The following is a 13,897-nucleotide window of genomic DNA, read 5'->3' as shown; positions in this document are numbered from 1 at the left end:
AAACATGAAGTTTAAAAAGTTCTAGAACTGCGAGTTTGTATGAGATTTGACGCTGTGCTGCTTATATGGACTTCTAGGGATGGGATGGGGAACAGGGCAAGAAGAGGTGCTAGTTGGCAGCCAACCCCTCCACAGACTTGTCCACAGGTTGGTTGTTCATTTCAAAAATGAGTTACTTGTAGTCTGGATTTATAATTTGAAATTGTTTTGGAACAGCGTTTTTCAGGGAAGCTTCCAGAGCGAGGGTGGTTATTCTCCCTTTGTAATGTAAGCTGGAAAGAGCAAGTTCACCTCATCTGCATTTCTGATTCTTTACCCAAACCATGTCAGCACAGAACAGGGTATTTGAGCTTGACTCCCACGTACCTGTGGAAGTTAAAAGACTAAATGAAAATCCATTGTTGGAGGAAAATAAGTTCTTATTTACATTTTCCCCAAAATTTAGAAACATCCCTGTTATGTTTTTTTTTTTTACTTTTTTTTTGTGCTTTATCTGTGTTTTTAAAAAAATGTACTGGGTTATAATGCATTTTATTAACACTATGTACATATTAGCTGCTTTGTGTTTCAGAATGGTAGTAATTGCTTTGTATATTAAAGTGATTCTTGTGAATTTGTGAATTATTGTCATAAAGAAGTGCTTTTTCTTACTGTAACCTTTGTGGTATAAACTGTCATAACTCCCTTTTTACACAAACATTTATGTGCAGTCACATAAACATGCTTTTAAAAACTCTAAAAAGTCTCTTTTTTGGACAGGATGATCCATTTACACTAATTTAGGGGCAAAACTAGAAAGAAATATGTGAAAAGGCATATTTTAAGCCAATGATGGTGTCCTCTCATGATCTGTGGCCTGCTGTAAGTATTCATGAGATAATTTTCCCAAATAGAAGGCTTTTTAAATCTTAATTAAATTGAATTAATGAGAGGTTAAATCCTGAATAACAGTTTCTCTTCCACTTCTGATACTTATTTTTAAACCTGCTTTCTTGTATCTGTTCTCGTGGCAATTAGTTCTGTTGTTTAATAATGTGTGAAAGATTTTTTTTCTTTTCACAGTTTAAATATGCTGTCTTTCCCACTTTTAAGCATTCCTGTAAGCCATGTACTACTGATTTTAAGAACAGAACAGAAGGCAGCAAGCATTGCAAAGATTGTAACTTGATTATGTAATCTGCAAGGCTGGATCAAAACACTGGGATAAAAGCCAGAAGAACAAATTCAGTACCGATGCAAACACACCTCTAGTGAAATTAAGGGAAAGAAGAAAGGTCAGCTCATTATGGCTGGGATTTTGTAGTTTTCACAACTAAGCGTTTGCATAATCACATTCCTATACTTGTTCACGAAATCCACATCTCGGTAATGAAGGAGAATCAAACAGGGATTAGGCCATAAGATAAAAATGCAGTTTGTCTTGAATTTCACACTGAAAGAATCAGGCAATGCAGGTCCGCCTGCAGTCAGTAGGTCATCTAATAAAGCCGATTCTTGTGATACTGCACCTCGAAGCTCTTTGTCCGTAAAACAGAGTTGAATATCATAGTCCATGTCTTTATATTAATTGAACACCACTTCAGTTTTGCAATGACATTTCAGAAAAGTTTGTTTTCTCACAGCATGACATGTTTCAGGAATGACTGCAGAAATTCACATCACGTTCACATCTATCCAATCACTTTCCTGTGTCTTGGATCCTCTCCCTGGGGTGAGTATTTTTTCTCTTGCGAGACTATTTATGCACTGCCTCACTACTCACGGACTGATGCACAAACAGGTCCTCCCTCCAGGTGAATTCACATCATGTCACAAAACAGGACTGATGTAGTGGAACCACCCAAAAGAGAATCATGGCGATTTCTCTAGTTCTAGGGTGAACACAGTGACAGAAAGTGCTTGGGCAGGGTGTTAGCATAAATGCCATACAGCTGCTGAAGCATTAATGTGCATCATCTCGTTCTGCATCAGAAGCTCACCTGGGACTGATCGGTCAGGACACCAGAGTTTGCTTCCACCTCAGGCTTGCAGGTGACCTTGCAGAGAGGTGCTCTCGGTGCTTGCTCACTGGGCAGTTACACCTGTCCTACTTCTGTCCTACATGTCTGGTGTGGTTCACACCCAGCATTTGCCTGAAGCTATGTGTAATGAGAATATAAAAAAGCTGTGTAGCCTGGCTTGGGACAGCAGAAGGCACTGCTCACTGGCTAGTGAAGAAGGGTGTGAGCACTACCGAACAGGAGTGGGATATAGGTTTCAGATGAGTTGTTCTCACGGGTGGTGCCTGCCACTGAACACTGTAGCTTAAAAAGCAACCAGAACTGACGTGCTTGCGGTGGCGGCCTAGCAGCAGTATTCCTATCCTCCCTTTTTCATTCTCTCTCCTGGCTCACCCCACAGCTCGCCTTTCCTCAGATTGCTAGTTAACACTGGCAAAGGGGATCCCTGCCCTTGTATTGCTGCATCAACTCACGTGCTTTACTCCCTTCTGTTGTGAAGGGGCAGAGGGCACCTAAGAAGACATTGTCCTGTTCTGCCCTGCCATAGCTTGCCGGCCTCACCCAATGCAAAAAGAGGGTCTGCAGGCATCAAGGGACTGCTATGGGAGGGAGAGGAGGCAAGCTCTGTTTGGTCTGCCTAGATTTGGGTCTCATCTCCTGAATCTAAAGGAGTGCCTGCACCCCAGTGGTGGTCAGAAGACAAGGTGTCCCCTTCAGGGGGTGCCACTTTGTACTCGGAGCTCACTGGGTGCGGAGGGGCCACCAAAATCTCTGCAGCTCAGGGCAAGGCACTCGCCTGAACTGCCAGCATCTGTCTCGTGCTGTGCTCCACAGGTATTTACTTATGAGCAGCAGTATTTCTTCAGCAGTGCCTTCGAACATACTCCCTCGGCTTTGCAGAGCTCCTGTGCAACAGCAGCACTGCAGAAGTCAGGCCTGGTCTCTTCTGCCACATTCCTGCTCTCAGAAGCTACGGGTTGTAACAGCAGCTCTAGGAAAACATACTGTGAGCTGCTAAACATTAGGAAGTGATACAGTGAAACTGATTTGTTTTAAAAATGCAGACCTTCTACTGTCAAAGCAAGGCCTGGAGCAAAACCCCCTTCTTAACAGCACATAGGTTGTTACCTAGGCTTTCTTCTGTGCTGTTTAGGCTTTTTAAGCAGGTTCCTGCTAAGGCAACAGTGCAAGCTGCAGCCTCTTGCGAGAGCTAGCATGGCTAGGTAGCAGATCTTCCCCATGGGCCAAGTCACGTGCATACCCAGGCACAAGAACCAGCCCTCCGCTTTCTGCCAGCTCCAGCCCCAGGGGAAGCTAAAATATGCAGTGACCACAGGCAAGCTAAGAGAGAAGGAAGCACCGGTGGGGAGGAAAAGGAAGAGGAGTGGTGAGAACTTAGTCACATTCCAAAAACTATACAGAAACAGAATGGGGAGGGCTTGTAATTTTTTTCCCAAACATTGTTCACTCAGTTGATAGGACAGAAAATGCTATGTCTGGCACATCAAAACTCATTCTGTGTTCTGTTTTTAATTAAAGCTGCTGTCCTCCTTCCCTCAAAGGACTTAAACTCTGGTTTCAGACTGCAGATTCCCAGCAAGCTGTGTAAGTACTGTTTTAGTGACACCATGTGGCTTCTAAACAGACCATTGTAAGCAAGTGTTTTACAAAACATCCACCCTCAGGCTGAGTTCAGAGCCAAGCAGAAAACTTCAGCTGAAAACAGCTGACAGACTCTCCAGTGATGAAACAAGACCTTTGGGCCTCATTGATCGGAGCTGTAATGACAAATGTGTCATTTCCAGATTACAGTCTACCTGTCCTTTCTGGACCACAGACCCTCTGCATCTTTTCCAGTTGGGAAGTTTGATAGAAGCAGAGGAGATAAAGAGCTTGTTACATCCATGGCCCAAAGCAGCTGCTGCCTTTTGCTGTTGTCAGTGCCAAAGACATGCATGAACCTGACCCGGGTTAAGTTTAAAGGAAAAAAAAAATCTAGGCCACTGCTTTCACTAGTTTCCTGCTTCCACCATTAGAAAGAGATGGAAATCTGCTCGTGGTGTGATTCAGATTCCAAGCTGCACCTATCATGTAGGTTTTATGGGATAAACACACAGGTATTTCCAAAAGCTTAAGATAAAAATTCAGTAACTTAGAACAGCATCTGTGCACCAGAAGCATGCCAAAATCTAGATGTCTCAAGCCTCAAGCTCCCCAGTAGTAGAAGAATACATTCCCCCAACTATAAAGATTTTACAGCAGCATTTTCCTCTCCTAAATAACTGCTCTCAGAGACAGTGACCCATAAAACAAATTGAGGTAGAAAGTAAAAAGTAGTACTCTGAGAGTCAAAGACTGGTATTTAAAAAGCAGTTTGAGTCTCCTTGTTTTACTTGCCCTGCTGGTGCACACACGTTTCTATCTGCTCAGAGGAGCCTTGATCCGTGTGAGGGACAGTTAGATTGTTAGGGACAACCCAGGAACCAGGACTGCTTCAGTACCGCAGGCCTGTACCTTCAGTACGGCGTCCACACTCACAAGTCAGATATAATCACCTCTAATTTCCAAGTTGGCGTACTCTGCAATGTTGATCCTTCCCCTGTACTGACCCACCCCTTGTTTCCCTGTGCCTCTTCAGTTCAGCAGTGGCAGCAATAGAGTAACTTTATAGCATCTGCTTTTGTTGGTTTTGCCCTTTGAATGGCTTCTTTTACTGCAACTTTAAAGGTGCAGAAGGTTTGAAGAGTTAAAGCATTTGGAGCTGCAGTCTTAGTTTATATTTCTTCCATATTACTTTACTTTTCTAAAGCTGAAATTATAAGGAGGAAAAATCCCACTTTATCTATTCTAATCCCCAATCTAAGTTTCCCACAGAAGTTAAGTGTCATTTGATTTTAAACAACAGGTCTTTTTATGACATTTTTCACACATGGAGACTTCTGCAGCTTAAATCAGCTTCAGAAATTACATTTGATAAAAAGTCGGTGGAAGAGCTTATAAGTTTGTTATTAAGGAATGAAGCAGAAATTCAACAAGCAGAAGGTTAAGTACAATCCTTGCTGTGTCAGACCAAGTGGAAGAGAAATAGCACAACCTCTGCAATTATATGCTTAGGAACAATTGTATTTAATAGAAACTAGGAGAGGTTTGAACAGTATCAGTGGCTTATTAACAAAGTATAGAGTCAAAAGTCATCCTTGTGACTGTGCCTCTGTGCTTTGTAGATATGAATGTCCTTACTGGAATCATAGTGGACCTCATATACAGAGAAATGGCCTTTCAGCATCTTCAAGAATTTGTTATCCCGTTCATAGCGGATACGACAGGAAAGAAGAATCACAGTTTGCTCTGAGCATAGATGCTCTAATGTCTGAAGCAGTTCCCCAAAAGTTTCTTCCAGATAAATGATGTCTGCTCCCAAGACGAAGTCAAACGCTCCTGGAGGGAAGTTACCTAGGTCTTTTCCCCAAGTCAATTCCTTCACCACAGCTCTTGGATGGAGTTCAGAAGGTAAGTTAGCCTGTACGTTTGACTCCAGGAACTCCAGTGCTGCTTCCCTGTCTGTGATGGTAACACGAGCACCTAGGTGGTACAAGAGTTTGTCTCAGGTTAATGTCTGTAAACACAGCATTTGGAATACAGTGCTCTAAGTCAAACAGCCTCCTTAGTTCCTGTTAAACGCTATTAATTCCCCTAAGCTGTTTGATTAAAAACAAAAGAACAAAACAAGCAGAAAGCCCACTGTCTCCACACATCCTATTCTTCATCAGTCACTTAAGAATATAGAGTATTTTTCACACAAAGACTGTCGGATTAAACAAAGAAAGTGTTCTGGAGCTTTTTCTCAGTGCATGAAAGTAGTTACTTTCTGCCTTTCCATAGGTGACAACAAAGTTAAAGGGATTGCTACAATTAACCTGCTCTGATTCCTTACTTGTTCTGTTGAAGACAGGCAGCTAGAAAACCTATTTCACAGGTCAGATGAAATTTATCCCTGTGAGATTTAGCAGTTTGACAAAATGTGGTCATGCCACTGTTTTTATTATTTCAATCAGCACCTTCCACAGTTACTAGAGCTTTGAATTACAAAGATAGTCTGGGACAGCTAGCACAAATTGAACATAGTACCCAGTCCTTGCCTCAGCCACGGATCCCAGGTAAATCATTTCTCCAGACTTTGGTTTCCCTGTTTGCAAGACAGGCTAACAAGGCTCACACAAGCACAGAGTGATTTCTGTCTGTAGCTTCATCCGTGCTGCATTTTAGGACAAGTGGAAGACAGCAAGTACAGCTCTCGCTCCCTGGGGGAAGAGAGCTGCAGAACTCAGTGCTGCGGAGCTGACTACCATGGTAACAGGCGTCAAGGGTCCCACCATAAAGTAAACTGCAGTGGCACCATCGCCACAATAAATAATGCAACAGGCTCTGAAGTCTAACAAGAAAGGAAGATGACTCAGGCAGGATACATCCCAGTTCACATAGGTGGCTTTGGTATTAACTTCTGTACCAGGCATGTAGATGTAAAAGTGGCAGTTTTAGTACAGTTGTAAATTGCTTAAAGCAAACAAACGAACCCTTACCCAGCAGCGTGGCCACTATTCCCAGCAATCCGGTTCCAGCTCCCAGCTCAATCACAGACCGATCTCTGAGATCGATGCTTCCCATCTCCAGATACGCGCACAGGACGACAGCCTAAGCCAGGAGACAAGGCCAGTTAAGCACAGGGCTCATTTCAGTCACGCTCAATCATTGCGTTTCTGATTTACACAAAGGGAGAAGGTTATGGGAAGGGCCAGGCCTAGCAGCTCGGGCAGAGCAGCGCCGCCCGGCCCGTACCTACCGCGTCCCACACCACGGCCGCCACGCCGAGCCGCTGCCAGTCCTGCCGCAGGCGCACGGTGCGCCCCGCGAAGCGGTACGTGGCCCACGGGCTGCGCAGGCCCTGCAGGCCCCAGCCCTCCGCGTAGGGCACCAGCGCCATGCCGGCGGCCTCCCGCGGGGCACCGGGAAGGCGCCGGGGGAAGGCCCCCGCGAGAGCCCCGCTCCCGGCCCGGCCTCCCGCCGCCGCCGCTCCCCCGTGGCGGGCCCCGGGCGCCTGAGGCGGGGCGCGGCCTGGCGGCGGGGCTCGGAGCGCCAGCAGCGGGCTCGGGGCTGGGTGTAGGAGTCCCACAACGGGCCGGGGGGGGAGGGAAAGAAAAAAGGAAAAAAAAAAAATGAGGGCGGAAATGGAAAACACGAAAGAAAGAGGCGGGGGGGGACCCCAGTGAGCATCTAAGTGGTACCAGTTTGCTTGGGAGCGAGGAGGCTGGTGGGCTTCTCTTTTTGACACCTAGGTGCTATACAAAAAGGTAAGAGATGCCAAATGCTCTGTGAGGCGCTGTCTGCTGCCACTGTTGCCTCTCTGTGGCTTCAGCTTACTTCTTCTCTTTCAGGGTTTTGAGGTAGTTGCCATAAAGGAAACAGATTTGTCCAGACTCCCAGCCTCATCCCCCACTGCCAGCTCTGTGAACATGGCCCCCGCAAGTACTCATCACCAACCTGGAAGCAGTCCTTCAATAACCAGGTAACCATCTCAGAAACACATCTCCTTTTGTGCATCTGGCCAGAATATTGACCGTGGCAGTAAAGCCAGAGTTGCTCTCAAGTGGGAGTGTGGTGCTAACGCTCCTGCTGCCTTGTTTGTGCATGGGTTTCTCTTCACCTTTGGCTCCGTTTAATCTTGTTTGGCAAAACAACACAGTGCTCCTCTCCTTTGTCTGTCTTCATACCCAGTTACTTGAACTTGCTCCAAAGCCTGCTAAAGGCCATGGGAGGGCTGGGGAATCGTCCTGGCAGCACTCGCACTCCAGCTCTCTAGAAGCACTGCTGCAGGTATTCCACCCGCAGGCACAGTAGCTCCAGACATGTTCCTCAGCCCCTGCAAGGAGCCAGACCTTGTGTGCAGAGGGCCGCAAGAAAAATGCCTGGGGGAGTGGGGCCGCGGAGCAGCATGGCTTCCCTGTGGCCATCTCCAGTTGTTGTGTGGCTCGGCAGCTCTTTGTGTCACCACCAGAAAGAAGGGTTAGGCCAGCCCTCGAAGTTGGGGAGCATAACCAGCTCCAGAAAAAAAAAAAAAAAAACAAAAAACAAAAAACAACACTTTCCCACAGGAAGCAGTGAATCTGGCTGGCAGACGAAAGCAAATGTGGTTACATGCGAAAGACGTTGATTTTGACTGAATGGCTCAAGATTCATGAACACCTTTGTGGAAGAGCATTACAGGCTGCGCAGGGGTAGCAGGAACCAAAGCTTGTTTTTAGGGTTCTGCTACTGTAGGGGAATGAAAACCAGTATTTCATTTGCCCAAAACCAGTTCATACTTGTCTTATGGCAACTCAGACTTCTTCTCATAAGCATGCCAGAGCAGGTGCGATGATTCAGCTTACTGTGGTTTTATGTCCTAAAGTGCTGGTCCCTTGCCACTGCTTCTGCTTTTCAGAGTTTGAAGCTCCTTGTGCTATTATCTTGATTTTTTTTTAATTATTTATATAGGCAATGTGGGAAAAGCTATGAGAATGATTACACTTGAAATAAGAACTCTGCTTGGATGAGTTTTTGATTCACTTACACTGTGCTTAAACTACACCATCAGGCAAATCGAGGGAAACTCCCAAATGGCACGCATCTTTTGCCTCCACCTCCTAAATCACATGCCAGCCTTGGGATCTCCAGCCTAGGAGATGTGGATGAGTGCAGCAGGGCTCCGGTGCTCCTAATCGCCTCCTTTCCCCACCCCACCCCCAGCAGTTTTCTTCCCCTGCGGTATTTTGGAAGACCTAGAGTCTGGCCAAATAGTAACTAGAGTGAAAGGAGGCTGTACATGAAAATGTACACGTTTGTTCTCAAAGACAATAAGGTAGTGAATGTTTTTTTCTCAAGAATGTGTTTTTGTAAGACAAATATCCCTGAATATCTTTGGAGATCAGCAGGTTCTCTAGCAATCCTGCTCTGGTTCCCAGAAGTATTTTCCCTTCTTCCCTGCTAATGTTTCTTTGGCACTGACTTCCATGAGCCTTAGACAGAAGGTCAGGAATTACTTTCCAGATTAGAACTGGATAGTGAAGCTATTAAAAGGCAATCAAGTGCACTAAAAGCTCAGAAAGAGCCTTAAATTTAACTTTTTCCCTCTCCAAATCTATTTTCTAAGTTACAATACCCAAGTATTATAGTGGCAGAGAAAAAGATGTGTTTTTTCCCACCCTTCCTGACAGTAAAATGATAAGGAAAATGAAACAACAAAGAATTTTAGGCCTAAAACAATTGTCCAGAACTGAAATGCTTTTTCTCCCAGCAGGGTGAGAGCTTAGCACAATGATAAGGTTGCAAGAACATACCTTGGTTCATCTTTTCAAAACTGAAGAAGGCAAGACAGACACCTAAGCAGCAGGTAAACTTTCAAAGTAGGAAACAGCTCATTTTATGGAAAGCAAGGGTGAGTTAAAGGAAAAAGAAACACTGATTTAAGTCCGTTCTTATCTCACTCGACTACTTAATAGAACAAAGGCATAATGTGTCCAACTGTAAGTAAATTGTGCTACCTCAGATGCCAATAAGATGCTTTGGGTAATTTAAAAAAGCGTTTAAGAGCAGCGGTCCTTGTAATACTCAGAAGATCAAAGAATCAAGTAGATGAGTTGGAAACGAGTGCAAATTGTTTTGAAGCCATACTAATATACCTCCCTTATTGAAATTTTCTCTTTACTGCTCAATGTTTAAAATCCTCCCTTAGAAGTGAATGCAACAGTTCTTGTGATGGCTCTGCAGACACTGCATGTACCATATTACCATCCCCAATGTGGGGAAAATACTGCATCCATCTCACAGTCTCTGGTTACCAAGGCAAAGGCAGGTATAAATAGAAGCAATCTATTTTTTTTTAACTCTGTATCTGGAAACCTGTGTTGTTGATAACCCTTTGACAGCAACGCCTTATCCCAAATGGTTCTGTTGTACAAAAGGCTAGCAGTGACTATTTGTGTGGAAACTTCTGGTCATACGTGTCTAATCCTCTCCTTTCTAAATAAATATCATCTATGTCTGGTTGTCATTCCACTGAAAAACAAAAGCTGTCTTTGAAGGAAAGTTTTGACAAATGTCTGTTTTGCTAAGAACTTTCATCAGCCAACGAAAACTAGCAAACACAAGGCACGGAGGAAAACTCGCAAAAGAAAGCGGTCTTTCTCCTTAACTGTCACCATAAGTGCCCATTCAAATGACTAGCAGTGAAATGGTTAACAACTTTTACATTTAAATCTTCACCAGGAGCTTCCAGATTCTCTACACCACTGAGATAGATGGGGTGGTGAACTGCTTTTTGTTAAATGAAAAGGGAGTAAACCAGAGATTAATTTGGCTCATCACAGCTTGCAGTTACAGAGTTAAGACAGCCTCAGCTTGAACTGATCTGGATCATCTTTGAAACCAACAGGGTGAATTAAAACTGAAAACTTAAAGCTTCTGCAGAAACTGGCAGGTTATCTGTAGACATTATAACTTGCTGGTTCAGCAAGATCACTGAAAACTGTTAAATATCAAAATAATGTAAGGTATCATCCACTGTCATTTTCTTTATACACAAAGTTACATTAAACAATGGAAGTAATGAGAAAAAATACGAAGATGTATAATTTCATAAGCAAATGAGCTGAAATGCAGGAAGTTTCTGGGGCCTCTGAAGAAGGAATAGTTCCCATCCGTAGTATTGCATTCACACCTTAAACCTCACATCTTGATAAACTGTCAGACATAATCACCATGTTTATTAAAATCTCTTGCTACAGAAAAATCACTTAGCTTTTAGTGGAATTATGTGACTGATCTCTCAAATGCCTTGCAGTTCTGAAGGCTGACATTATTCTGAAGTTTTAATTAAGCAACAAAAAGCAAAATGAGCCAGATCGTCCTTTCCATAAGCAACAACTGCACTTCATTTGCTGGAAACCTCCTCTTACAAACGTGCTTGTGGATGCTCACAGATCTGCAGCCTCATGCAGGTCTCTACTAGCCAGACTTCCAGGCCATAGGATGCCACGTGTTGGGCCGTGTGACAGGAGCACGCCTCACCCACCGGAGCATGAGCGATGTGTGAGTGGCCATCAGTGCGCACACGGGTGGCTTTTGGGCAGCACTGGGCCCTCCGGTGCCCTCCTCCTCCTGCAGCTTCTGTGCTCGTTGCAGCCGGCTGATGGCCACACACCGGGCTGACGTGTGGCTGGCATGTGGGACGCTGGGGCAGGGAAAATGCTGCAAAAAATACCCTTTTGTCGAGTCTGAATATGGATCTAAAGGCTTAATTTTAGGTCCCCAAATTTCTGATGAGTTCTATAGGTGCAGTGTTATGTAATTGGAGGGGAAGTTACAGTGCAAGCAGTGTACTGTATTTAAAAGTAGTTAACAACAACTAATTAAAAACAATTTAAAACCAGTATTTGTCTATATATAGGCAGACAGCCACTAGAACATTCATAGAGATGCAGGAGCATTTGCCTCAATGCAATGGTTACTCTTTTTACACCAAGCAGAAATCAAGCTTAAGAAAAATGTGGGGTTTTTTGTTTGTTTAATTCGTGATGATATTAGCAGCTTTTCTCCACTGTTTAGAAACAAAATCCTTCAGACAATGGAGAAAAGCAACAGTCAGGTCTAAGCAATTTCATGTACCTTAGACCTTGCAGGAAGGGTTTCTGCGGGCCTCTTTCCAGGCTTTGGTGGCCCAGGGTGGAATTAAACCTTTAGAAGTTTACCCTAAACAAACTTACTGCAGGGCTTACTCATGCAATTTGCCTCTTCTGAATGAAGTCACACATCCATGTGAATGTTTGTGTTAAAATACTGGAAAGCGTTTTCCTTTTCCTGGTAGGAAAACTGTATCCATGACCTGCAGTAACAGCTACTTCTAACGCTTGGCTCATCAAAATAGTTGTTCGATCAGCTCTCTGCCCAGCAGCACACAAAGTACAGCTTTGCAGGCTTTGCTCTTGACTTCAGCACATCTCAAATTCTCTTCTCAGGTATTGAAGTCTCCATTAACTCTACCAGCTGCAATTTGTTCTCCTTAGCCTTTGATAACTGCAAAGCTAATTTTATTTTTTCTTAAGACAAAATAAAGGTAGGATCAGAAAAGAAAAGCTAAGGTCAAAAAATGTTCACTCCCGTATGTTTGTTCTATTGGTATCACTGCAGTGACCCAGATGTTTGCACGCTAGGAAAGAAACCCCTGCACTGCCTGTAATGACATCTTGGATTGCTGCAGAGACAAAAGTACGAATTTAATCAATGACACTGGTGCTGCAGTCTGTCTTCATGCTACAAAGCACAGCCTCCCAGCCCCGGCTAGCTGGGCAGTGGTGAATACATGCTAGCCAAGAATACTCCAGGAGGTGACTTTAAAACTGAAAATTTAGGGCTACTAAAAACCCACCCTGTGTATTCTGAACAACCTCGCTGGTTACTTTTTATTCAAGTCCTCAAGGAAGCATTGGATCTATTTCCCTAACTACTGTTTTGCTTCATTTTTTTTGCCTTAAATGGCCATGGTCTTATGTTACATGTCAGCTTCAGAAGACAATCACGCCTGCAATATTTTTGTCCTGTCAGCTGGTAGTGGATTTCAAAACAGGATGCCTATTTTTCCCCCCATTATTTGCAACAGTGAGACACAGAAGCCCGAGCTTTTGTTTTCAGTTGGTTATACAGGTTCAACCTGGTGATTCATTCTTCCTGCAGCTATGTTTCCAGGAAAAGACAATGTCGTGGCCCTTCTCCAAGTTATCCAGAGACTGCTTGAGAGTCAGATCAGAATGCACCCCTTCTCTGCAGCCGAGACACTTTCTAAGAAGGGATAAATGGATGAAAACACGTCGCAAAGCTGGTGTTATCTCCCCACAGACGAGGAGACACACAGCCTTGGAAAAGCATACACAGCACTATATCAAGGTGAAGATAAGAGCACAACTGAGAGGATTTAAACTTATTGGCCCTGTGAAGCACAACCAAGCATTCACAAAGAGCTGGTCTCCGTTTCTGGGACTGATGCTGAGCGTGAAGCTGGATGGCTTAAGGAAAATCCTGCAGTTTCCTTGCAGTCTCTTCAGGAGACTCTCAGGGCTCACTGCAGGTTGTGTGGGCAAAAGCAAGCCTGCAGATTTTGGAGTTTCTCAAGAGTCATTATGCAGACAGGAGCTGGTAGCGGTGGCTTCAGGTGTCTCCTTTCAAGGACAAAGCTCCTCACGGGTGAAGGGAGGCACGGCTGTGCGTGGTGAATCGAGGGGCTAGAGAGCCACGCGGCTGCGAGCTCAAGCGCTGAGCTTTCCGAGAAGTTAAATAAAAACGCACACCAACCTACTGGCAACCCATCCTTGTGGGGAAGGCCTGAGGCAGGCAACGTGAAGACCCGTCTGGGAGATGGGGCCGTGCTTTGGACACAGGCCGGCAGCGGCTCACGGGTGGGGAGCCGACGGGCCAGGAAGGAGCCAGAGCTGTGAGCCCACGAGCCGAACCACAGCTGGCAGGGCTGCCGCGTGCGCTGCCAGGCCGGGCAGTGCTCGCCCACTGTGCGCCCATGGGGGCTGCGAGGCCCCGCGGGCAGCCCCGGCCGCCATCATGCGCCGGCGGCACGTGCGGCCGCGGCACGGGGCGGGGCGGCGCCGGGGGGCGGGGCGAGGGGCGAGGGGCGGGGCTTGGCGCGGGGGCGGGGGAGAGGGGGCCAGGAAGGGCGCGGCGCCGGCCCGGTGACGACTCCCGCGCCCATTGGCGGGGCGGCGTCACGCGGCGGCCGATTGGGCGGGAGCGAGGCGGGGCCGCCCCCCCCCCCCCCCTTGCCCCCCTCCGCTCCCCGTGCCGGGGGCAGGCGGCCGCTC

At 45.7% G+C, this 13,897-nt stretch overlaps 1 protein-coding gene and 1 long non-coding RNA gene across 5 annotated transcripts; one reads left to right on the top strand and one right to left on the bottom strand.

Moving 5' to 3' along the window:
- Nucleotides 1-456: 456 nt before the first annotated feature.
- Nucleotides 457-13,609, bottom strand: METTL21A (methyltransferase 21A, HSPA lysine). 3 transcript variants are annotated; one of them, XM_067000034.1, is made up of 3 exons: nt 13,380-13,609; nt 6,581-6,692; nt 457-5,582 (listed from the first exon to the last, which is right to left on the bottom strand). In XM_067000034.1, the coding sequence occupies exons 2-3, from the start codon at nt 6,663-6,665 to the stop codon at nt 5,185-5,187; spliced, it is 483 nt and encodes a 160-aa protein (XP_066856135.1). In that variant the 5' UTR covers nt 6,666-6,692; nt 13,380-13,609; the 3' UTR covers nt 457-5,184. The 3 variants fall into 3 exon arrangements, with proteins under 3 accessions (XP_066856135.1, XP_013027165.3, XP_047903101.2); XM_013171711.3 differs by lacking the exon at nt 13,380-13,609 and adding an exon at nt 6,841-6,996; XM_048047144.2 differs by lacking the exon at nt 13,380-13,609 and adding an exon at nt 6,841-6,996 and having other exon boundaries at nt 5,371-5,646.
- LOC125179905 (uncharacterized) lies at nt 7,195-13,386 on the top strand. 2 transcript variants are annotated; one of them, XR_010832620.1, is made up of 4 exons: nt 7,195-7,348; nt 7,433-7,563; nt 9,334-9,426; nt 10,876-13,386. It is a non-coding gene; the product is annotated as an uncharacterized lncRNA (long non-coding RNA). The 2 variants fall into 2 exon arrangements; XR_010832619.1 differs by having other exon boundaries at nt 9,331-9,426.
- Nucleotides 13,610-13,897: the final 288 nt, after the last annotated feature.

The sequence above is a fragment of the Anser cygnoides genome, chromosome 6, assembly GCF_040182565.1.
Source record: "Anser cygnoides isolate HZ-2024a breed goose chromosome 6, Taihu_goose_T2T_genome, whole genome shotgun sequence".
Taxonomy (NCBI): Eukaryota; Metazoa; Chordata; class Aves; order Anseriformes; family Anatidae; genus Anser; species Anser cygnoides.
The sequence above is the reverse complement of the archived record's forward strand: the minus strand, read 5'-3'. Positions and strand labels throughout refer to the sequence as shown.

Coding starts and splice junctions, on each gene's coding strand:
- METTL21A (XM_013171711.3), bottom strand. CDS start 6,981: ATGGCGCTGGTGCCCTACGCGGAGGGCTGGGGCCTGCAGGGCCTGCGC. Junction 6,693..6,840: donor CGGCCGTGGTGTGGGACGCG/GTAGGTACGGGC, acceptor CTCCTGGCTTAG/GCTGTCGTCCTGTGCGCGTA. Junction 5,583..6,580: donor AATAGTGGCCACGCTGCTGG/GTAAGGGTTCGT, acceptor TGTACCACCTAG/GTGCTCGTGTTACCATCACA.